Source organism: Polyodon spathula, chromosome 6 (genome assembly GCF_017654505.1).
Source record: "Polyodon spathula isolate WHYD16114869_AA chromosome 6, ASM1765450v1, whole genome shotgun sequence".
Lineage (NCBI taxonomy): Eukaryota > Metazoa > Chordata > Actinopteri > Acipenseriformes > Polyodontidae > Polyodon > Polyodon spathula.
In genome coordinates this window covers 62,419,288-62,444,488 of record NC_054539.1, presented here as the reverse complement: position 1 = coordinate 62,444,488, position 25,201 = coordinate 62,419,288, and the positions used below count along the sequence as shown (strand labels likewise).

At 36.8% G+C, this 25,201-nt stretch overlaps 1 protein-coding gene and 1 long non-coding RNA gene across 4 annotated transcripts in view; one reads left to right on the top strand and one right to left on the bottom strand.

The window, feature by feature from the left end:
- Window positions 1–3,414: 3,414 nt before the first annotated feature.
- Window positions 3,415–10,290, top strand: dusp23b (dual specificity phosphatase 23b). 3 transcript variants are annotated; one of them, XM_041253375.1, is made up of 3 exons: window positions 3,415–3,601; window positions 4,743–5,024; window positions 9,889–10,290. In XM_041253375.1, exons 2-3 carry the CDS (start codon window positions 4,755–4,757, stop codon window positions 10,072–10,074), a joined length of 456 nt encoding a protein of 151 aa, XP_041109309.1. In that variant the 5' UTR covers window positions 3,415–3,601; window positions 4,743–4,754; the 3' UTR covers window positions 10,075–10,290. The 3 variants fall into 3 exon arrangements, with proteins under 3 accessions (XP_041109309.1, XP_041109308.1, XP_041109310.1); XM_041253374.1 differs by having other exon boundaries at window positions 3,415–3,654; XM_041253376.1 differs by lacking the exon at window positions 3,415–3,601 and adding an exon at window positions 3,961–4,157.
- Window positions 10,291–19,940: 9,650 nt separating this feature from the next.
- The window catches only part of LOC121316585, a 6,402-nt gene continuing 1,141 nt past the window's right edge, over window positions 19,941–25,201 (bottom strand). The window contains exon 3 of the long non-coding RNA XR_005950421.1: window positions 19,941–20,033. This is a non-coding gene — a long non-coding RNA (uncharacterized LOC121316585). The remainder of the gene's footprint in view (window positions 20,034–25,201) is intronic.

Below are 25,201 nucleotides of genomic sequence, written 5' to 3'. Positions count from 1 at the left end.
GCTGAAGTAAACCTTGCAGCTGGTGCCGCTGCATAGACACACACAACATACTGCTTGCTTCTGAGTTTTACTTGTCCACGTCATTTAGATGTACAGAATATAATGTAGCGAGAAAAACGTATTTTTCATTTGATGATTTAATGATGCATTTAATACAATATCTGCAAATATTATTTTTTCACAAAGGGTTCCTATGGACAACGGAAATCACATTACTTCTTATTCGAAGCAAAATAGAAATGGATGAAGCATTTCAACGTCCTTCTTGCAGGAAGCAGAAGTTGTGGGAAAGAGTTGCTGCAGTAATGAAGAACACAAGGGGCTACACAGTAACTAGAAATGTATGTGACGCAAAGTGGAGGAACCTCATGAGCACCTACAGAAAAAATAAAGACAAAAACAATATAAGTGGGGAGGGATCTGTTAAGTGTTTTTTTTTTTTTTTTTTTTTTTTTTTTTTAATTATTGATGAGGCCTTTGGATGTAAGGGTAGAAGCAATCCCCCAAAAGAGATGCTTGCTTCATCTTTATCAAATGATGATGCCAGTTGGTTCAACAGTACTTGCAGCTCTGGTGAACCAACTGATAATCAAGTTAATTTCATGTATTCTCCTTGCAGCACACCCACACACCCACAGTCCTTGCACACCCCTCTCTAGTACACCAGCTAACCCCACTCCACTAACAAACAAACAAAAAAAAAACAATAACAAACCACCAAAATGGTTCAAAAAGTTTGTCGAAGAAAGAATCTGATTGTTTAAGAGAGAAAAAACAAAAAAACTGTGGGAGGAGCAAAAAGAGATTGAACAAAAAAAAATCAAAATGATCAATAATTTGACTTGTTATTAAAGAATTGGCAGGTAGACAGAACAGCTAATATATTGATTAGAATGTGTAGCATAAATATACTCCACTGTGCATTTTGTAAGGAGTAGAATAATATATATATATATATATATATATATATATATATATATATATATATATATATAGATAGATAGATAGATAGATAGATAGATAGATAGATATACACACAGTACTGTTTTTTAAAGTTTTAGGCAAGTGTGAAAAAATGCTGTAAAGTAAGAATGCTTTCAAAAATTGACATGTTAATAGATTATATTTATCAATTAACTAAATGCAAAGTGAGTGAACAGGAGAAAAATCTAAATAAAATCAATATTTGGTGTGACCACCCTTTGCCTTCAAAACAACATCAATTCTTCTAGGTACACTTGCACAAAGATTTTGAAGGAACTCGGCAGGTAGGTTGGCCCAAACATCTTGAAGAAATAACCACAGTTCTTCTGTGGATTTAGGCAGCCTCAGTTGCTTCTCTCTCTTCATGTAATCCCAGTAAGACTCGATGATGTTGAGATCAGGGCTCTGTGGGGGCCATTCCATCACTTCCAGCACTTCCAGGACTCCTTGTTGTTCTTTACGCTAAAGATAGTTCTTAATGACTTTCGCTGTATGTTTGGGGTCGTTGTCATGCTGCAGAATAAATTTGGGGCCAATCAGATGCCTCCCTGATGGTATTGCATGATGGATAAGTATCTGCCTGTACTTGTCAGCATTGAGAAGACCATTATTTCTGACCAAATCCCCAACTCCATTTGCAGAAATGCAGCCCCAAACTTACAAGGAACCTCCACCATGCTTCACTGTTGCCTGCAGACACTCATTCATGTACCGCTCTCCAGCCCTTCAGCAAACAAACTGCTGCGGAGTGGAGTTCAGAGAAAAACCTGCAAGTTTTTTCCAAGAACCCTCGGAAATACTGAGATAAAGTAGTGTACTCGGTTCCGGTAGGCAGACGCCTCACACAGGGCGAGGTAATCCACTCACAAGCGGAGGGCGGGCGCGAACACGGGACCTCTTGCACTAAAGCATACCAGCGATACCGATGTAATTACGTCACCTAACAGCCCTGCTGCTGCCTTCCCCGGTGCACACTACAGTATATATATATATATATATATATATATATATATATATATATATATATATATATATATACACTCACACACATACCTTTCAGATTGTAGCTAAGATTGTAAATCTCAATATTGATAAATAATGCATACGACGTTGAATATTCAGTTACCATTATTATAATAATCTGTATTGTGACTAATGTAATGTACATGACCTGGTTTTTTGCATTTACGCATGATCCAATAAGATCGCTTCTTTCCACAGTAACCGACTGCACTGTCAGCACACGCCTTTATCGTATCTTATTCAGTAAGTACAGTACCAACAGTGTTGCAAAAAATAAAATGGCCATATTTACCTTTGCAAATTTCCCAGCTCACTCTGTTATACTGACTTTCGGGAATGCGGTGTTTACGTCAGTTTTAACTTTCCCGACAAGCACTATACCGCAATTTAGGCTTCCTTTTCAGCCACCCGTGTGAACGCACTTAGGGCCCCCTAAAACCTCAACTGTGAACTGGGTCTAAGCGATCAGTTGCTTTGGTATGGTTACGGTCGAACCGCTAAAAGGGAAATAAAAATGAACCGTGTTTCTAATTGTACTCGTTTGTTATTAGTAGACGGCTAACACGTACCGGGAGCTGTCGCTTAGCCAGCACCAACCCGGACAACCCTTCACAACTGTACACGAATATTTCACTATTTGCACATTAGTACTCGCTTTGCGGTCGCAACGACCACGGATTACGAAATAATGATCTGTTTGCACTGTGAACTTTGTCTTCTGTTACGCATTACATCACTTCTACACCTGCGCACTGCAAACCACTCTGCCACAGATGGTTACAGTAGATCACATACTGAAGTCAGGTGGTAACCTTTCGTTTCTGAATTACAAAGTTGAGTTAACAACTAACTAAAACCTAGAAATGTGTATTTAAAAAATGAATGGCATATTGTGCTTTTGTGTTTTGATAGTGACTTCTTGAAAGAAAAAAAAGTTATTTTGTTAAGCTGTGTAAAGCATAAATGTTTAATGCCACAATTTAGTCTCTTGTTTTAACGTAGCGAGCAATGAAACAATTACAAAAAAAAAAAGTTTCCCCCCAGTTCGGACGGACAGTCACATATGTTGTCATCATATTTTCAGAGCTATGCAATGTGATTTGTTTATATTTTTGTTACATATGGGAAGTGTACAGTGCCCCCATAAACGTTTAAAAAAGTTTGTTGAAAATATTTGGTTAAAGATATGCCTTCTAAAATAAAACAGTTCACAGAGTGGCCAGGAAACTTCAAGGTGGGCGTAGATCGCATTGCTGTAAATTAGTTTATGATGAGGCAAAGTGCAGTGGAAATGATCACCCAGAAAAAGTGAAAATGCCACTGTAGGTTTAATTAATCTAAATTCTGAATCGACATCGCCCAGAAACGAGGCAAATTTGTACCATGAAGTTATTAAATAAGGGTTTCGTTATTTTTAGAACCGTCGCCTCCAGAGCAGACTGTCGGCGACAATAATTCGCTGACTGGCAGCACTCTTTGTTGTTTTGTACTGCCTACGCTACGATTGATTGGTAACCAACTGAGGAAGTGTTTCTATACCTTTATCTGATTGGTGCATTACTCTGTCAATCAAGCACTGCTGTTTCCTTATAAAGTAAGTGTAATGTGGCTAACCAAAGACTGCTTTTTTGCTTGTTGCTTGAAAAGGTTTGTTAATGTATTTATCTTTTTTTTTTTTTTTTTTTTTTTTTTTTTTTTTTTTTTTTTTTTAAATCGAAACCTGTTTATATTTTACTAGTTTAGTGTTACACAATAATATAAATAAACTTGTATCTTAAAACAAATGCCGAATGTATATAAATGATATATGAATACAGGGTAGGTAGTTAGCTACAGCCAGCAGTTGTACTAAACACTTCGTATGCCGGTGTGTTATGTAGAATTCAGTGCTCCATGGAAGTCAGTTTCTCCTGCTTATTCTGTACAACATGCAGACTGGTCTGGCGATTCGTCTTCCGCACTTTCGTCTGGGTTTGTTTTGGCCGAATCCCAAACTGAACACTTTTTTCTAAGGTTAAGGTTAGGTTAAGGATGAGGGTTAGTCTATATTTGCCCGATTATGTGACAAAAAAAAAAAAAAAAATCGTACGAAACACGGTAAATTACTGGCAGTGGAAACAGGAGAATTCTTCTTAACACCGGGCTACTTGGTAGTTTTTTGTTTTGTTTTGTTTACCCTAAATTGTATTTGGATATATTCACTGCATGTCCTTTAGAATGTACTGTATTTTCAGAAGTTTAAGTTTGGAATCGATTGTGTCGTATTCAGCTAAACTGAAAAACGACCAATCAACTCAGTTGTACGAAACGGGCCCAATTAAAAACATAACAATTTAACAAGTCAACCAGTCAGTCTAATTCTATATTATATTAGCGTAAGTTGTATTTGTAAAGGTGTTTAAAACGGACAACACTCGGTTTATAATATAATACCCGACGTCTCAATTTAACCGTCAGAATTGGTACAGAACATTTGCAGAAAAGTGTTTGTTACTTGGAATTAACAAGTACTTCACCTCTACCAAAAGTCCATTGTGATTTAAAAAAAAAAAGACCTTTCTTAGTTCTTGAGGGAATTTCTCTCTCTCTCTCTCTCTCTCTCTCTCTCTCTCTCTCTCTCTCTCTCTCTCTCTCTCTCTCTCTCTCTGTCTCTCTCTCTCTATGTCTGTGTGTATATATATATATATATATATATATATATATATATATATAAAATCTATGTATATACTTTGCAGGTGAGAGAAATCATGGCATCAGCAACCCCACCTAACTTTTCCTGGGTTGAACCAAATAAACTAGCAGGAATGGCCTTACCTCGGATGCCTGGCCACTATCAGTATTTGCTGGACAATGGGATTCGGCATTTGGTTACACTGTGTGAAAGAATGCCTCCTTACCATGACACGTGCCCAGGTGTGACATTGCACCACATCAGAATACATGACTTCTGCTCCCCCACCATGGATCAGATAAAAAGATTTCTTGCAATTGTTGAAGAGGCCAATGCAAAGGGAGAGGTATGTAAACATATATTACATCTTGCGTTAAACACAAATTATTTGTTGTTGTGCAAATTATAGAAAGTTTGACTGCTTTATTACGGGCATTTAAGGGGCTGTTTAAAGTGATATTTTTGACAAAACAATTGTTCCACGAATCTGCCTACTTATTTGCTCTACAAACGTATTTACAGTCTAATGCAAGACCAACTATACATACAGTAGCAAATGGGATTACACAATAGGTAAGATTTGTGTCATTGTCATTATGCTGAAGATCAGTTGTATTTCTTTGTGGTAATTATAATAATCATTACAAAATTCATACAGGTTCTTATATTTGGTAGGTTTTAATTCACAGCAGTCTTTGACCTTTTATAATATATATTTATTAATATTGTGGGAACACTCATCCAAGTTGCTTTACAGAATTTTACACAAGACAAAACAGTTTGTATTTTATTTACACTGATGTCTCGTAAACTTGGGAACATTGTTCAGGTTATGCACTCTTCTTTCTATAAAAAAATACATTAAAAACAATAAAGTGGGTTTCTCTGTGCCATAATAACAACACAAATACAGGTAGCACACGATGGTCATACTGCTGTTATTCCTGAAAAAAATCATCCACTTGACTACCAGTCTTTTTGTTTTGATAAGGGTTTACAACAGTCTTCAAAGTGCATTTTATGGTAATTAAGGATGGTTTATGCAATTTTGGGTATCACGCATTGCTTTTAAAACAGGTGTTTGCAACAACTTTGTACGATTTTTGAATGATATGACAGAAACATTCCAATTTTATTTGCTTAATCTTGGTCATAAGGGTTTACAGCAGATGTAATTGGAGTGATCTACTTGTCACATGACTCATTGTGACCCATGGAACTTGCCTACCCACCCCGGGCGTTCCACTCCTGGAACACGCATTTCCACAATCTAAGTATAGTGTTGTTAATAAACCATCATCATTCAGGAATATGCAACACATATGGTAAACAATCATTCAACATTCATCAAATTATATTCTGCCATGATATATCAGATTACAGTTGTTATGAGATTACAATATATTAGCAGAAGTAGACTATCATTCAGTGCAAGGTTCGGTCATTTGCACCAGCAATATTTGTATTAGTCATCGTTTTAGGGCTGCTAGATACAATTGCAACAAGGAAAAAACATACTAGTTTTTAAATTGATAGTCTAATACAGAGCAAAAGCAATGTTTACCAGTTGTGTGCCCCCCGTTGTCAAGGTAGAATGGTTTGTGTGTCACAGGAGCACCCTATAGTAATCTCTAACCCTCTATTCAATACCCTCTGTTGGGCATTGTCTGTGATGCAGCTGCTTGGGTGTGGTCCCGCAGACTTAGTTTTTCCTACCCCCAAATGTAAACATGTGGTTTCAGCACAGAACCACACCCGCAAAATGCTATTTAAAAACATTCACATAGAGATTATAGAAAGTAAATGTAATATAGAAATCCCAGTAGTACACACAGATTATACACAGTCATAGATTATCAGTACAAATTTATAGAACATGAAGCGTATTCCTAGCAGTGTGATGACATTTAGAAAAAGAACGTTCCATTCTGGGTGCCAGAAGTTAATGCAGACCTAGCCATTGACAGTTAAACACTGACATATCCAGCCATAGCATCCCTGTGGCATAGTGGTTTGCAGTGCGCAGGTATAGGGATGATGCAATGCTCAAGACAAAAAAAAAACAACAAAATACTGGTGAAATGATGGTATTATTTGTAATCCAAAGTCTGATGACAACAGTAAACCATAGTGATAACAGGCAATACCTAGCGTTGCATAGTGCTCCATTTAATCCACAGGTTCAGTTCCGAAATAATAGTCCCGGTATTTAAACACCCACAAATAACACAAACACGATCACAAGTCCACAGTGAGTGCTGTAGTGTTCGTGATGCAAATACAATTAATTGTGACACAAATGCAGTTTTGTCCGTGTAAGTGCTGGCCTTTAGCGACAGCTCTGGATCATGTTAGCCATCTAATAACAACAAACAAGTGTAATTTTTAGACACGACAACAAACAAAACAATCACGATAACAGTATGCTTCTCCTTCCGGTTCAGCGTTTACTATAATGAAGGAATAGATCACCTTGCTACGTCCCTTTATGTACCGTCAATCCTGCCCCCTTGGTTAACGATTGCAACCACTCCTCCAAGCTGCCAGGTCGCTTCCTTTCCGAGTCGGTGACTTGGTGTACTGTAGCTCCTCTCCCTTTCTAGATTGTTGACTGCCACCAAACCCTGAGAATGAATTGTATGGCCATACAGTCCAGGGCACTCTGTTCCCTTTACACAGCGCCCTCACAGGGCGGAAGGGAGATTTATCACCAAGAATCATTCTGACTGTCACAATCCTTTATACCAGGGACACGCAACTCACGGCCTGTTTGTCGTCTGACTGCGGCCGGTGTATTAATTCCATTTCACCTTGTTGACTTGCTTTTTTTAAATTTTCACTTAAAGCAGCACACCATTTTATTTCATACTGTGGAGGGTAATTATTTCTCATCAGCTTGTCTCCAACTCATTTTATGAGTCTTCCTCTCCTTAAATGCACAAACCTGCTGCATTGAAAGAACCCATTCCCAACATAGGAGGCTTGTTGCTAGGGAAGGGACGTCGCTGCCCTGTGATGTTTGCTACATTGCTGTCTGCTACAACTGAACAAGTCGTCTGCTAAAATAAAAACCGCTTCAGCAAGTAGATATTTAATTTGCTTTGTGTTATTGTGCAATGCGTGTGTTTATATGGTATAACAGTACGACATCAATGCTTTGTTTTAAGTTGTTTTGTATATTTTAGTTTGTGATGTGTAACGTGCAGTACGAAATAAAATTAACAGTAATCATAAGGGAAATTGCCTCTCTATATATACAGTGCCTTGCAAAAGTATTCAGACCCCTGACCAATTCTCTCATATTACTGAATTACAAATGGTACATTGAAATTTTGTTCTGTTTGATATTTTATTTTAAAACACTTAAACTCAAAATCAGTTGTTGTAAGGTGACATTGGTTTTATGTTGGGAAATATTTTTAAGAAAAATAAAAAAACTGAAATATCTTGCTTGCATAAGTATTCAACCCCCACACATTAATATTTGGTAGAGCCACCTTGCTCAGCAATAACAGCTTTAAGTCTTTTGGGGTAAGTATGTACCAGCTTTGCACACAGTGTCGGAGTGATTTTGGCCCATTCTTCTTGGCAGATTTGCTCTAGGTTGTTCAGGTTGGTTGGACGACGCTTGTGGACCGCAATTTTCAAATAGTGCCACAGATTCTCAATGGGATTGAGATCAGGACTTTGACTGGGCCACTGTAGGACATTCATCTTTTTGTTCTTGAGCCACTCCAATGTTGCTTTGGCCTTGTGCTTGGGATCATCGTCCTGCTGAAAGGTGAAATTCCTCCCAAGCTTCAGTTTTTTAGCAGACTGAAGCAGATTCTCTTGCAGTATTTTCCTGTATTTTGCTCCATCCATTCTTCCTTCAATTGTAACAAGATGCCCAGTCCCTGCTGATGAGAAGCATCCCCACAGCATAATGCTGCCACCACCATACTTCACTGTAGGGATGGTGTGTCTTGAGGCATGGGCAGTGTTAGGTTTGCACCACACATAGCGCTTTGAGTTTTGGCCAAAAAGCTCTATCTTGGTCTCATCTGACCACAAAACCTTTTCCCACATCACAGCTGGGTCACTCTCATGCTTTCTGGCAAACTCCGGACATGCTTTCAGATGGTACTTTTAGAGTAATTGCTTCTTTCTTGCCACCCTCCCATACAGGCAAGTGTTATGCAGAGCTCTTGATATAGTTGACTGATGCACCATTACTCCACTCCCAGCTGCTGAACTCTGTAGCTCCTTCAAAGTGATTGTTGGCCTCTCTGTGGCTTCTCTCAAAAGTCTCATCCTTGTTTGAGCACTGAGTTTTGAGGGATGGCCTTTTCTTGGCAGTTCCTGGGTGGTGTGATGCAGCTTCCACTTCCTGATTATTGATCCAACTGTGCTCACTGGGATCCAAACGCTTGGATTTTATTTTGTACCCTTTCCCTAATCTATGCATTTATATTACTTTATCTCTAACTTCTGTAGAATGCTCTTTGGTCTTCATTTTCCTTCAGATTCACAGCCTTACCAATGATCCTTCAACAGTGGGGTTTTTATCCAGAAAATGTGACAGCAACTTTAATGGTTCACAGGTGGAGGCCAATAAGTGTGTCCTCGTTAGGGCAATTTCTTTCATCGGTGCAAACTGGGAGCTTCCACAGCACAGGGGTTGAATACTTATGCAAGCAAGATATTTCAGTTTTTTTATTTTTCTTAAAAATATTTCCCATTATAAAACCAATGCCGCCTTACAATAATTGATTCCGAGTTTCAGTGTTTAAAAATAAAATATCAAACAGAATGAAATCTCAGTTTACCATTTGTAATTCGATAATATGAGAGAATTGGTCAGGGGTCTGAATACTTTTGCAAGGTGTTGTGTGTATATATAAAAATTGCAGCTAAACGGTTAAACTCGGTTTATTCTTTAGTTATGTGTGGCCTGCTATACACATTAGGTTAAACTAGTTTTCTGGATATTCGACCCGTGATAAAAGTTTGGTTGTGCACCTTTGCTTTATACACATTGTGACCACAATACAGGGAGTGGTTTCTTTATAACAGCCCCCTGTATATTGGAAGTCATTAGATTATAGATGTTATGATAATTCTTATTGTTGCAGAGTGCTCATTATTTATGTGTGAATCTAAGGGCAGTGGATCTGCTTTGGACATTTAGTTTTATAAACAAATACATTAACAGAGCCTGCTTATTGCAGGGGGTTGCCGTCCACTGTCATCACGGTCACGGAAGAACGGGGACAATGCTGGCTTGCTATCTGGTGAAGAACAGGAAGATTACAGGCGTTGATGCAATCCATGAAATAAGAAGACTTCGTCATGGCTCTATAGAAACACAGGACCAAGAAAAGACAGTTGTTCAGTTCCATCACCATATAAAATAATTACATTCAGCTACGTTTTTTTTTTTTTTTCTAACTTGCATTTCATTAATAAGAAGGCCTTTGTCTTTTTATTTCTTTATTAAGATGGTTATGTTTAACATCTCATATGTAACATTGCTTGCTACAACAGGGAACATTGTAACCGTTGGGGGTCTGTGTTTTGTCTGCTTGTAGCTTTCACATAGTGATATAGTCAAATAAAGATAAGAAGCATGCCATTTGTTGCATTAATATTGTGCTATTATTGACCTCTGTATATGGGAACTGGTGTTGCATAGCACAAGGCTAGTGATGAAACTAGCTTATTGGTAGTGTAGTGTGTAATTTTTAATTGTTCATCAAATTATGTCAGTATGAATGTCATTGTTATTAAAGTAAAGCTGATCAGAGACACAAACCATTTTTTAAAGATGACATTTAAAATATCACTATTGTTAGTAAATGTAACTGTTACACTAAGAAATCATTAGCAAATGCAGCATTTGCCCTGATTATTGCCACACTATCATATATGTAACAATTGTTTAAGTAACATGTATTATTAAAAAAAAAAAAAACTCTATTTTTAATAATACAGTAACAATGCAATTGTATTTCCGTAACACTAATTATTTTTTAAATGTTTCCGTTAAGATTCTCTTGTAGCACGAAACAGATTTGTTAATGTGCTGTGCAAAAGTTGTGCCAATAGGTAACTTTCATTGAAGTTTATTTTTTGAACTACACTGTATTAATAGTTGTGTCAAAAACAATTGCACTTTCTCACTCAGCATTGTGACCTCAGTATCAATAGCTTCACTATAATATGAATTTCAAGTTCATACAAAATATGTTTGGTAAAAGATACGATTCTGGACTCCAAATCAATTTTTAAATAGAGGTTACAACTAGTATAATAAGAAAAGTACTCTTCTCCTGAGAGAAGTACCCCCTGCTGTTTCTTTCAGTGTAAACACGTCCTTCCAGAGGAGAATGGTTCAGAATCCTTTATAAATGATTCCAGAACACGCGTGTAAACTCGGCAAATGACTGTGTACAACACAACACATTCTTCAATTTGTCCCTTGAATTTGACATCGTACTATACTTTTCTAGTTTTTGGAAATGTGCGATCCAAGGGACAGATTGAAGAATCATCATCTTGCTGAGACAGAAATTTACTTCATTATCTTAATTATAAATGTGTTAAGAAATACTTATCCCAGTATGGGTTGTAACAGTTACTTTTTAATGGATGTATATATTCTAAGACCCAACAACCCCTGTACTGTTTTGTGGAGTGTAGTAACTCTGAAAAGAAACTTCAATTCCAAAGCTGTGCCCACTCTCAGCTTGCCTGCATGCACGTATTTGGCGTTTATTTTTAATGATCGCATTCCTCCAGGCCTGGTAGCGCAGGAGAGCGCAGCTGTAACCTGCACCAGGTGTATCCCATATATGCATGCATTAATGAAGCTATTTAAATAAGGTTTGCACACAGGTGCATAGTAGGTGTTTTTTTTTTGTTTGTTTTTAGCGATTGATGAGTAAATTACATTTTTTTGTTTTTGTATAAATTTAGTAGTCGCCAATTGTTTTTCTTTTTTTTTTTTTTTTTTAACATTTTCTCCCAGTTTCGAATATCCAGTTATTTTTAGGCTCAGCACACCGCTACCACCTCCTGCCACCACTGCTTACCCACCATGCAGCCACCAAAGTGCTACAGCATCAGCGCTACGGTGTCCGAGGACACCACAGCTCTTGGCAGCTTACGGGCAAGATCACAGGCGCCCAGACAGACTACAGGGGTCGCTGATGCGCGGTGAGATGAATACCCAATACTGTACAATTTACTGACATGTTTGTTAGGTTCTACATATTGCCTTTTAGGAGTGCTGCACCCTACAGTGAAGTGTCCTACTGAGGCTATATTAATTTGAAGCAGTATACATACACAGTAATAAGCCATCGACCATTGCATTGTAATTTTTAAACGTTGTCTTTTCAGATGCATATTTTGATCTAACAGGTGAATCCCGACCAGCACATGCAGATGTGATTCATGAAATTCGGGAGCATGATGAACCTGTGGATGTAACTTTGGAGATAATAAATACTGTAGAACATTGCATACAGCAGACTGAAACGGTACCAAGGAATTCAAAGGTCTTGTCATCTGATGAACGAGACCAGGGTGAAGCGAATGTGGAGGGGACAAAAAATGAAAAGAGAATGAAAAAAATCAGAGAAATTATGAAAATTAGTCTACTCCATCATACTCGCACCATGAATCTGTGTGCGAGTAAGTAACTCCTCGCAATAAAAAATACACTGTCAGTGACTGTGAAAATGAAATGTTACTGCTAGAAAGAGAATAACCGTTATTAAAGTGTTGCATTGACAAAGCATTTACAGTAATGAGTCTCATTTTCAGAGTCACTGACAGTGTATTATAATTTAATGAGCGGTATTGTTTGCTATTTCTAAATGCAGCCTCATTCATGTTTGGTGGTTTTATTGGAACACGAATACAGTCGATACATCCTATGACCTTTGGAAATCCAAACGTGTTATAAAACTCAAGCTGCGTCTTTACTTGCTCTCTCTCTGTAATAGGAAACTGAATGTATTGTGTAATTCGGTTCCTCAAAGTATCAGTTACTTGCGCAATACATTTTGATATTGAGGACTACGAAAGACCTTGACAGTCACTGTTGTCTGTGACTGTAGAGGCATAAAAATGGAGTGCTGTGTTCACCTTACTCAGCACAGGAATCTTCTAGATCACTGCATAACAAATCACAAATATCCAAAATGGTCTGCTTGTTGAATTTGCATTTTCTTATTATTTGTTGCTCATTAGCGTCCACAAAGTTTTCACATACTGTGTCTTTCGGGTTATGGTCTATGTTGTCTTCGATTTTGTAATCACTGCCAAAATAATTGGAAAGCCATTTTGCAAGGACACCAAATCCAATACTCAACCAGGTGAACATAAGCAACATATTTGTTAATTCCTTAAAGGAAATCGTTGGCCGTTTAGCCATGCACCACCTATTACCTTGGCAGAGGGCAACCAGATGTAAATAGTCTGCACAGGAGGATACGGCTTGCTTAAAATTGATACTACCAAGTAAGAACACCTGCACTTCTCATTCAAATATTCAATACAACAGGATGTGCTAGTCTCACGGAGGTTGGCGCAGGTAACACTAGTACACCTTTACGCCAATACATTGATAGATTGGGTATTTTTTAAAATGACACAGAGAACTTTGTGGAACTCAAATGCTATTATACACCCGCAACAGGACTTGCCTCTATTTTAAAATCAACCTGTTTGAACCTTGAGGTGTCATTATTTTACCACAGTATACTTCAGTAAATTTTTCTAAGAGTTGCTTACTCCGGCTTACTGTGCTTTAATGGTTAGAAGAGAGGTCTGAGTTAGTCCCGCTGACGGGACAAAGTCATTTCCTAATTATCAGAACAAGTCAGCCTTTTATCTTCAGCGGCCTGGTCTTTCTTAAAGCACTCAGTGTTATAATAAAACCCTGCATGGATGTATATCTCCAGCTGTAGAATTAAAAATAATGATGGCTTTCAGAAGAGCTTAAGTATTTAATGAGGAGTAACTAAAATAGAAAAGTATACCTGAATGCAGGGGTGTTTTAATTCCTGTTCCCGAGTACCACAAACCTTTAAATGAAGATTATAATTCATTTTAACACACTGTGCCTGTGATTGAACATGCACATTTACAATAGGCTCCTGTAAGAATTCACACTTCCTGAAAGGGGGACCCTTATTATTATTAGATGAGGACCTATATGGATGATATTTCACATTTTTGGTTGATGCTTTCCTGACATGCTTTCTGAAATAAGAACATAAGAACATAAGAAAGTTTACAACTTACATACCATGATAATGTTATTTTGCAAAGCACACCTTTAATATTCTTAAGACAAAAGGCAGTCAGGTAGAACCACAGTAAAATGTGGTAACTGTTACCAGAGTTAAATGATAACCTACTCTTACCAGCCAGTTTCATACATGTGAACAATAGACTGACTCTTAAGTAAGTACCCATCTGTCTTAAACAGACACCAGTGTTCCAGTGTTCATGAAAACTGCCAGATCTCAGACCATTATTGAGCAGAAAGTATTCTCTTTCTAACTATTAAACACACAATGGTAGAATATGTTCTTTGACAAACATTAGAAGACATTGTCAAAATGTTTGTCAAGCAATTTCCTAGAGTTTCTTTTAGTTTTACTGCATCTTTCTAACAAAGCAACACAAGTATTGCTAGTACTGTAAGCTTTATAGACTTCAAAAAAATCAAATCGCCATTAAAATATTTCAAAAAGTGATGAAATAGAAATCGGACCTAGAAGGGGGTTTGCCAAACATTATAAAGTACACCCGTGTGTGCTTGTAAATGATTGTGCTCACGTATCTATTAATAGCCAGGGGTACCCGTTTGTTATAACAATCTGCAATCATGCCAGTTTCTTTCCCCCCACCAAACATCTACATTAAAACTGTAGAAAATTATATATATAAAACGTTGCAAATCCACACATAATAAATAATGCATTACCACCAGTATAGGTTTAAATAAAACATTCCACTAGATGGCGACAGAGCTGTTTCCTTAAAAAAATATACTGTAATGCATCATATTCTGAAATTGTCAATTGTGGCTTAATGTCGGTTTGTCCCAGTAGGTGTATCTGATGCTGGAATTGTCTTGTCCAATCTGGTATAATACAGTAGTGTTGCTTCACTTTAATTCCCAGGGGAGTTTGCTGTAAGACTATGGAGTCTTTAATGACCTCTATTATAGATCATGTTGGTGTTTTACCCAAGGTGGGGTGGCGGGGTATTACCCCCTGCCTCCCACCTCCTCACTAGCATCATGAAGCACAATGACAATGGCAAAGATCCTGTGATAAACTGGTATTTAGATCTACCACATCATTAAAATAGAACCCCCTGGGGAGTCGCCACCTCACAACTATAATACTTTTCATTGTACTGCCTTCTGGTGCAGCTGAATTGAGGTGTGACCAACATCTGTCAGAGATCATCTAAAGCCAGCCGCAGGAGGGGCATCGACCCCCAGAAGGGAGGTACAGCTGCCGAGGAAGGAAGAGGAGAAGGAGAAAGAAGCCAGAGGTTACATTATAACCATTTTCTAAATTATTTAATCTCCCTTGTCCTTAAGTAGTTTATTTTTTAATTATACCCTTCATGTCATTGAATGGCTGTGTCTTAAAACAATAGTAAGTTGCAAAGACTTTACTCTGTAAATTATTCTGTAGTAAGCCTTTGTTAATTCCTGGCACTGTAGTACTGCTTACAGACTATTGAAGAATAGTGAATGAAGGGTTTGAACATTGCCAGGACATTTATTTTTTATGGTCAGGAGAGAGAGAGAGAGAGAGAGAGAGAGAGAGAGAGAGAGAGAGAGAGAGAGAGAGAGAGAGAGAGAGAGAGAGAGAGAGAGATTAACACATTTCCCTCTATACTAAATTGCAATCCTGTGGACCAGCAACACTGCAGCCTCCCAGTAGAGATAACCTGGCTGTTATCTTAAATGTTCAGAATATACTGGAAGCCTCCTGGTACAACTGAGTCATTACTGACCCACAGCAGTCATTTATGAGAGACCTATGTACGGTTGCTTATGATCAATACCATTTTTTTTTTTAAAATGTATCGATTATAAAGGATTATTGCCTATCTGAAACATCTATGTTAAATTCAGGTGTTATTGGTGGGCCCATCATAAACTGCTTTATAATAAACTTTGTGATAAAAATATGACCCCAGGAAACACTTGTTTACCTTTGCTTTTCTTCCCTTTGTAAATTAAAAAGTGTTGATTACCAACAACAACTTTATTTTTAACATGTTTTAATTGACAGCCACCACAATCTTCTTGTAAACACATGACAAAACACTAAATAATTTACTTGGCCAAGCAGTCTCAGAGTTATGTGCATACTAAACAGAGATATTAAAAGTTAATTAGAAAGAAGAAAATCTGATTTAAAAAAAAGCTTCAGACATTACAGTATAGAATATTGAAGGGGCTTGTGGAATGATTTTTTCAGATTTCAATTAATTGCAGCAGGAAAAATAAAGCGAGAATAAGCTTATACAGATTAGAAAAATGCCATGAGCAGAAGGAAAACAGGCAATTATGCTATGCAAATGAATAAATAAATACTAGCAGATTCTGTACATAAAAAATGCACTAAAAAATAAATTGTTATATTATCTATGTAAAAACATAAAACGATTGCACTATTCTGCATTCCCATTTGAATTGGGAAATTGTTTAACAATTGTTTTGACAAGTGCTTAAGCATATTTGTTTGGTAACTTCTATGACCGTTTCACACTCCAAGCATTTCTAACATATTGTGTATAAGTAATACAGTTAACAATACGGAGAGTATTATTTATGTTACTAGAGCATGAACCCCTCATATCATGGAAATAGAAAGGTAAAATTAAGAATAGCTCTTACCTGTAATGTAATATATAAATTAAATGTAATGAGGAAAACAATCACTGGGTGCTGTGGTGCTATACACAGTTTTTCTTTTTTAATAGAGATACTATTTATTTATTTATTGTTATAAACCTTGCTGTAGATCTGCTAACAGTTTTGACAATCAGTCAATTGGCATCACTGAGTGTGAGGTTAGCCTCTAAGCCTTTTCATTTTTTAACCTGCTGTGGTAATGCAGTCTTGCAATTCAAGTACCAGATTTCAGACATGTGTTTTCGAAAGCCTGTAGCTTGTTTTCAACTTCTGTCAATCCCCCCCCCCCTCCCCATATCTTCCATCTATGTTAACGTAGAAAGCACTGCCAGGATTTTCAAATATTCTGTATAATGGTGAATTAAGCTGCTGCTGCTTTTCTATTTGTTTTGCAAAGTGTCCATCTGCTGTCACTTCACTGTCTAGGTGAACTAAAGCACTTTTAAAATACTTTAAATCAGATGTGTGCTGTTGTGTTAACTGTTGCCTGATTTCTGGACTCATAGAAGAACTAACAGTTGTGTTCATGTACCCTAACATTTCATTATAAGAGCTTTTAGATTGTTACAGTATTTTCAGATCATTTATAGTAACTTCATTAACTGGGGTATGATCTCAATACCTTTGGGTATGTACATTAGGTGTATGCAGGCTGTCTGTGAGTAGTTTTGTGTGTGCAGGTAGTTGTGTGTGTGTGTGTGTGTGTGTGTGTGTGCTATCTTCTACCTGGGATTTAACGTGCACCTTGACCTTTCTGGTTAACAAACACTGTCAAGTAAACATCCATAAAAGTTAAAGAGTATATGAGGACCCTTTTATTTTATTGTGTTACATGTGTCACAAAAAAAGCGAAGTATGTTTCTGTGATTGATCGTGTCAAGATATTTCTCAAAGAAACTGTACATGCAGATGGAGGTAACTGTTTTGCACATCTTGTAATGTGTCTTTGGAGAAAGTACAATCAAATTTGCTTTTAAATATAATTATTTACTGTATTCTTTATGTTGCTCTTATTTGAGTGAGATCATATTGTCTACTAATTTTACTAATATTTCGTAATGTGATATTTTGCAATGTCATACTTTGTATTTTGATAATTTGTAACAACCATAAGTCTCCCTAGATAAAGGTGTCTGCTAATAAATAAATAATAATAATAACCTTAATCCTTCATAATGTTGTTATTCTTCATACCATTACTGTAAAAGCAGATACACATTTTTATTGTGCTGATAAAACTATATCTATGTGTGTGTGTGTGTGTGTGTGTGTGTGTGTGTGTGTGTGTGTGTGTGTTTTTTATATAATTCGCCAAGATATATACGGTGTTCACATTATCAAGCTGTCTTTTTTATGTGTAGGAATGCATTTGAATGGGTTGATTTTCATAGTATTATCTTATTGACCTAAGCAAGGTGTATTAGCTACTAAAGATAGTTCTAAAATATCACATTTTATAGTGAGACTACCTGGCACTTTAATCTTATTATTTTATTGGTAATAATATAACTACATTATGAAGGAAGCATAAACCATACAACATGTACAATATGTATTCATCTACACCAACAAAACAATTTAATCAGCACAATAACAAAGAAACATGTCAATTTCATCTGATTTAGCACGATTTTCATGTGTTTTTATTACCAAAATATGTCTGTTATTTAATCCTGTTGGTGTTTTCTCCAATTGTGATTTATTGATGTCCTTCTTAGCATAAATAAATTCAATGGGTTTACAAATTAGGGTGGCAATACTAACATCTGTTGCTGTTTAGATTATCAATATGAAGACCCGCATTATCTGATGTGGCCAGGCATTTCACTAAACTGAAAACCTTCAGTCATTCAGTCAAACACCACAAAATTATACTCTATTCATGCTACCTATATATGGCATGACCATCACGTTTTTAAAACGTAATTGTAAATTAAGTAAATTGTAATCATTCAAGAGCTGGTGGTGCATTATCTAAGTAGCAAGTACAAGGGTAATTTTCTTAATTTCAACGTATTGTCTGTTTACACTTCTGTTATAACAGTTATAACAGCAACCAGTTTATTTGAGAACATTAAGTTCTGATTTTCTACAGCAGTAACTTGAAATACTGATCTAGTCTAAATAGAATTAAAATGAGTACCATTACAGTGTTGTGGTACACTGGGAATGCAGTAAAAATATGTATATAGTCTGACTATGTCACTTGGTGGCAATGGGCAATAGGACCCAGTAACCAGAAATAAGAACATTAATTTGCATAAGTTCATTTAATTTGTGACATAGGTAGAAGAATATAGACCAACCCGTCCAAAGACACCAGCAATGGTATTAAAACAAAGTTTATTTGAGGTATTAAACAGATAAAAACTATTTAAACAGTTGGCAAAAAGGCCACCACTCACCAATTAGCTAGGGTGGAAAGAATCAACATAAGAAGCGGCCACCACTGGGCCACCAAAGCATCAAAATTCGAGGAAAAATACAACTGGCAGTGTAGAGGCCACGCCCACTGGACTCTAGCTAAGCTATCCGGTTCCGAGTTGAGCACTTTAGAAGTAGCGCCAGCTTGATGGCCTGGTCCAGTAGTTCAAAGGGCTCCTTTACTACTCCTGCCAGGGAGAGGCAAAGAAACAAAACGCTGGTAAAGACTTTAAAAAACGATAGGTCATTTCCTGTCTAAAATTCCCCCTCTACCAAGCTGATACTAAAATGGCCGTCTAAAAACACACTCAACTAAAATGCCTCATCAAAACCCATTATAAAAATTCCAGTGAAAGAGCTATTTCTCTAGAAACATTCAAATACTGTTAAAATACAAATAAAACAGTGAGTAATATGTTTTATTAACTTCTTGCTATGAAGTTAATCAGAATGTTACAGTGAAGTGGTAGTAAAGCGCTCTGTGCTAGATTAAACCAAAGCTGTTTGTAGATGGACTGTGCTGTAAATTTGCCTGAAGGAGTGAAAATACACAAACCGGATGTATGGAACTGTGAAGTGAACCTGTGTAGTGCAAAGCAGTCCTGTTTATCACCAGTTGTTGTGTGGTTCAGCGTTTGTTCACTAGTAGGTCACTGTATTGGGCCACAAATCTTGATTTGTCTCTCGATGGACTGTTTCTTAGTGCAGTTTATAAGTTACTCAAAGGGGCTGTTTAAATAAAGTGATGAAAAAATAATTGTGCAAGTGCTACTGCGGAAAAAGTTCCCAATGAGCTGTGTTTTTGTAAAGGGATACTGCAGCCTGCAGAGAGAAAAAAAAACACACACACACACAACGAAACATTTGTTTTAATAAACATTGAGTTTATTATTTCGGTGGGTGTTTAAAATATTGTGGCCTCACAGTCAACGGATCTCGGGGTCAGTACGCTACTCCCCTCCAGCTCCACAGACAGAGGGTGCACTGTTCTTCCTGGTTAAAGAAAGACAAAGAACTGAGTGTTACAAACCAACCAAGTGGAATTACAAACTGAAGCAACTTACTTGAACATACCTGGGAGACCTCTGGGTGCCCGAAGCAGTTGGCTCCCTCTTTGTCAGCCTTTAACCCCTGCCAGGCCCAATAATGACCTATTGAGTCTGCAGTAAAATGCTAGTTTCCACCTGCTTTTACCCGTGCGAAGACTAGCTTTGACCGGGGCAGTTAGGGAAAAAGAACAGTTTAGACAGTGCCTAACAGGCAGGTCTTCTTTGGTTTTATTTTGTTTTTGGTAACAGTGAATTATTGTGTGTTGTTTCAATAAAACTTACAAGTTGAATGATCTCTGTCATCCTATTTCCTCCGTGCAAAGATAAATTGGCCACCGTACATATTACTCAGAACGTCAAACGTTCACAATATATATATGAGACACGTGTATGTGGACAAGTATAGAGAGAGAAAAAAAGAAACCTTGTTTAAATGAACTACTGCACAATGCAAGTGACACAAACTACACATCTTCCTTCTGTAGATAGGCTTTTCTGTGACCTACAGTAGGGGGTGGGACAAAGTGAGTGCTAAATTTAAGATTTAGGTTACTAAAATATGTTTTTTGGCATTGGAGGTAAAATACCAGAAATGGATGACAAAGCAAAAAAAGCGAAGTATGTTTCTGTGATTGATTGTGTCAAGATATTTCTCAAGGAAACTGTACATGCAGATGGAGGTAATTGTTTTGCACATCTTGTAATGTGTCTTTGGAGAAAGTACGATCAGTCGCTATTTTAGCTTCAGAATCACACATTAAACGAAAGGTGACTACAGAGGCTGCTGAACAGAAAGTAAGTAAAATAAACAGCTTTCAGAAAACAAACTGGAAAGTCAGTGCAGACAAAAAGTATTCCTGTCAGTTGTAGCCAAGTTAAATCAGCATACAGGTATGATCAAGCACAGCCACCTCGCTTCAAACAATCTGCTGCTTACTTAAACACAGCTGGAATTTTAGACCTGAATAGGCATGTTTTCTTTGTTTTGACTCGGTACTAATAAAATAAATTATTGGATGGGACAAATAACATGACAGCAAACGTGCTGCATACATTGCCTTTATTAAAGTATGCCAGGGGCCCTTGGGTAAATGAGTTTTGGGGCTGTTTTTAATCGATTTCCACATCTGTATAACTTGGCAAAGCTTTGCCTTCCCCTTCCAACCAATTCAGTGGATAGAGTCGTGTAGCCTCAATGTATGGGTAAGTCCACACCAGACAGAGAATGTCGGCAACAACTGCAGGGGGATGTTGCATGCTTGACTTTAAAAAATGACAGCACTCTGTTAGTAAGTAAGCAAGTACCACTATTTTTAGGCTTTATAGTGCTCTGAAATACTGATTACTTAGGTTTATTTAATGTTTAAACAGGTGCATGAAATGTCAGCGAAATCCTAATTTTATTCTGCAACCTACCCATGACAAATAAGCAAATTTACTGCGATTTAAGTAGACCCCTAGTTATAAATGATTAGAAACAACAGAAAAAAAGCAATGGCAAATGTGTATAATAGTCTTATTATTTCTAATCATATTCTGTAAGTATTACTAGCATAATTAATAACATGTTTATAGATTGTTTAAAATCACTTAGAACATATACTAATAGTGTAATTTCTGTGTTTGTACAGTCCCTGCTGAGTTTTCCTCCCTTAAACACGAAAGTGCCTGAGAGCCAATGGAAAAAAACCAACAACACACAGCCAGAACGTGATCCTGCGCTCCCTTTTTGTAGGCTATTTTAACCATAATCTGTATGTCCCGACCAAAAAAATATTGCTTAAAAACAGAACTCGATCGAGATCAACCACATTAAATAATATTGTAACATTTTGGGGTAAACAAAGGGGAGGCAAGCGACCGCAGCAAGATCTCATTCAGATGTTTATTAAGGTCAGGACACCAAAACACAGGCCCGAGCTGCTCGCAGGTAGCTCTTAAATAGAGATCCCCCCAAACCCTGGCTCACACACACAAGGGCACATTTACATACACACTGATCAATCAATCACTCAGACACTCAGTCCCGCGCAAGCAGCTGACTGGCGGAATCGAAGACAAATCACAGTGCAGCAAACATAGATCCCATCTACATACAGCTGCACTGTGCACGTGACACCCCAGGCAGCGGTCAAGCACTGCCTAGCCACAAAACACTCTTTACTCACAGATTCGTGCAGGGTGACCGTGACACACAAAATGGTGGGAATGACAGGACAGCACACTCTTATCATAGATCGCTACAATATTTTACAAATTATTTAATATCTTCTATTACGTAAATTAATAAGCACAAGCAAGTGTTTGCCTAGATCTGTACTAAGTCAAAACAAAAATAACACAGCACTCGGTCATTCACACTTTTTGACAGAGATGCAAGGTTACAAAAAAGAAGATTACATGAAAACAAAAGAAAGCTTGCATTCTTCAATGCTGCCCAAAATGTATTATTCCTTTAAGTGGTCAAAAGTTTACATTTGTGCACATTTATTGTATACTGTGATCCTATTTTGCCTCACTCTGGATTCATCTATTGTGTGGAGAACAGTTGCTGTACTTATTCTCTATCGTGTAGTGTTACCAAAATACTGACATTTCTGCAGTAGATAAAGCTGGATTTGGGATTTATGAAATGTCAGGTTGTACATTATGTTCTTGCATCTTTCTTTCTGCAGTATCATAAAATGTCAATTGTGTTGTTTCATATTAAATTATCAGCTGTTTCCAGTGATCTAAAATAGCAGACAAAAGCAACCTATTATATCTTGGCTTTTCAGAACACAGAAGTGTCTTTTCAATGAATAGCATTTCTCCAAAAAGATGTTTGCCAACAGTATAATTGTGCTACAGAAATGCGTCCTCTTTGAAAGAAAGAAGGTCCTTTGAAGTGCAGTGAATTCAATGCAAGTCCCCTGAAATATAAAACATTTCAACATAATGAAATGTAAGGAACACATTTATTATGCTGTCAGTATGTGATATATTTGAGTTTCTATGCTCCACAAACACCAGCCATTTATGTGGGAGATATTACACCTGAAAAGTAGTATATCAAATGTACAGTAAAATTAATGGTTTTACTATAAACTGTCATTCCGTGCTATTACATTTAATCTTTTATAATTATTTTATATTCAGAACTGTTTTATGTTAATATTGATGTATTTTCAAACTTGAAATTAAGTGATCATATACCAGCTTTTAAATATTGTTACTTCTGCAGAATATCAACAGAATCACATACTCTCGAAGCCTCTGATTTACCATTATACAAGTTTAAACAAAATGATCTGGCAAAACCATGAAATGCATACTATTTCTTGCTTCATAGCTATTTCATATTTGAAGAAAAGAGTTTACAATACCTAGTATTATGCCTTTAGCTTACCAACATTATCTGTTAAAAAAAAAAAGTAAAAACTTGTTATGAGATCAGATATTAAATATCAAAAACCTTTCCTTTTGGCAACAAACAACATGTATATAAAATACGAGTTGTGCATAATGATGTCTTTCGGGCTTGTTCAGATCTAAAGCCATCTGTGGCTTCTCCCAAATTAAATTCTATGCGCTTGCTTTCCTGAAATCATTCATGTACTGTATTAGCAGAGAGGCTGTATCGATCTCTGGGGTGTATAACCTGGAGGCTTCTTATGTCTTAAAAGATTACGTTGGAAAGGCTGTCCCATTTTCATTGCTCAACAGTGAAGATAAATGAGAAATGGGATGGACTACTCAAAATAAAGTTTTAATCTATAATGTGATTTGACTACATAATGAATAATAAGCAGGAAAATAATATGTCCATGGTGCTCTGCATCATCTAATTTTTCCAATGTTACACTTCCCTATAATGATTCTTTAAGTGTTAGATTCAAGACATATGAATTAAGTGTGGCCCAAGATCTCGCTTTTCTTACACCAAGGAACAGCTCTATGTCGACTTCTCTAACAGTCATTGGCCAACCAAGGCTGGGTGATGAATCTTGTCGACCCCATAAAAAGGAAGAACAGAAGGGGGAAAGAAACTTTGCAACAGATTGAAAGAGGTTTGTTCTATTATTTATTCTTTTGGGCAGTAAGGTCATATTGCTTCTAGAATAGTGTCAAGACATTTTGTTAATATACTGGGATTCGGTTATAAGGCTCCCACAGCACATCTAACATTGTTGGGCCATACAAATGTGGTGCTCTTTGTTTTGTGTGGATCATGGATCACTGTTAAAACAATTCTGTGTTTAAAAATGTTCTCTAACTTTAGCAAAAGTTTACATACAATCCTAAACCAGAGTACACACATATGGAGGATCTTCCTGATCACATAGCAGTTCACAAAAGTGGTTTGCTTATATGTGAATGTCTTGTCAGCTGTATGAACTATACACAAAAGGCGATTCCCAAAGATAGTTTTACACCATACTGCACATATTCTGCATTCTTCTGTTGAGTGTAATTACATCCCAAGGGTGTAGTAATGAGAAGTTAAAAAAATAGCCCAATAGCATCTCTTTTAATGATAATGATACTTTACTTTGTGTAGGTGGTTTGGAGACAGATGCAATAATATATGTATTTAATAATTAGTTATTTTTCTCTATTGGTAATGCTTGTACAGGGTTCCACCATCTGTGTATGTTTTGGAAGAGAATAGTGGAATGTTCTGTTGTTTTTATAGGACAGTACAGTTTTTAAAGTATATGCAAGGAACCCTTATCTGTAAGTTTCACAAAGACCAGCACTATACAAAAGCTGTGCATTGTAAGGTCTTTTGTTTGCTGTTTTTATGCAAATTGGTCTAATTAATTTGAATTAAACAGATTTTTTTCTCAAATTTTGAAAAAATACCTTTCCAAATAATTGCAAATTTTATGGCAAGAATGTGTCCAGAATAATTCATATATTTTTGAAAATGTGGTTTTGTGTGTTCCTGCCATTTGCTTCTGAGGCATTTCAAGCCATCCCACATACAGTATACATACAGTACCATGTTTATTCCTACAACATGTTTTGATAGACTTTTTGATGCTATGCTGTCTTAAACTAACAAAATGTATTATTATTTTTCATAAAGATAACAAAGATTTTGTTTTAATTATGTAAAGCCGTTAGTCT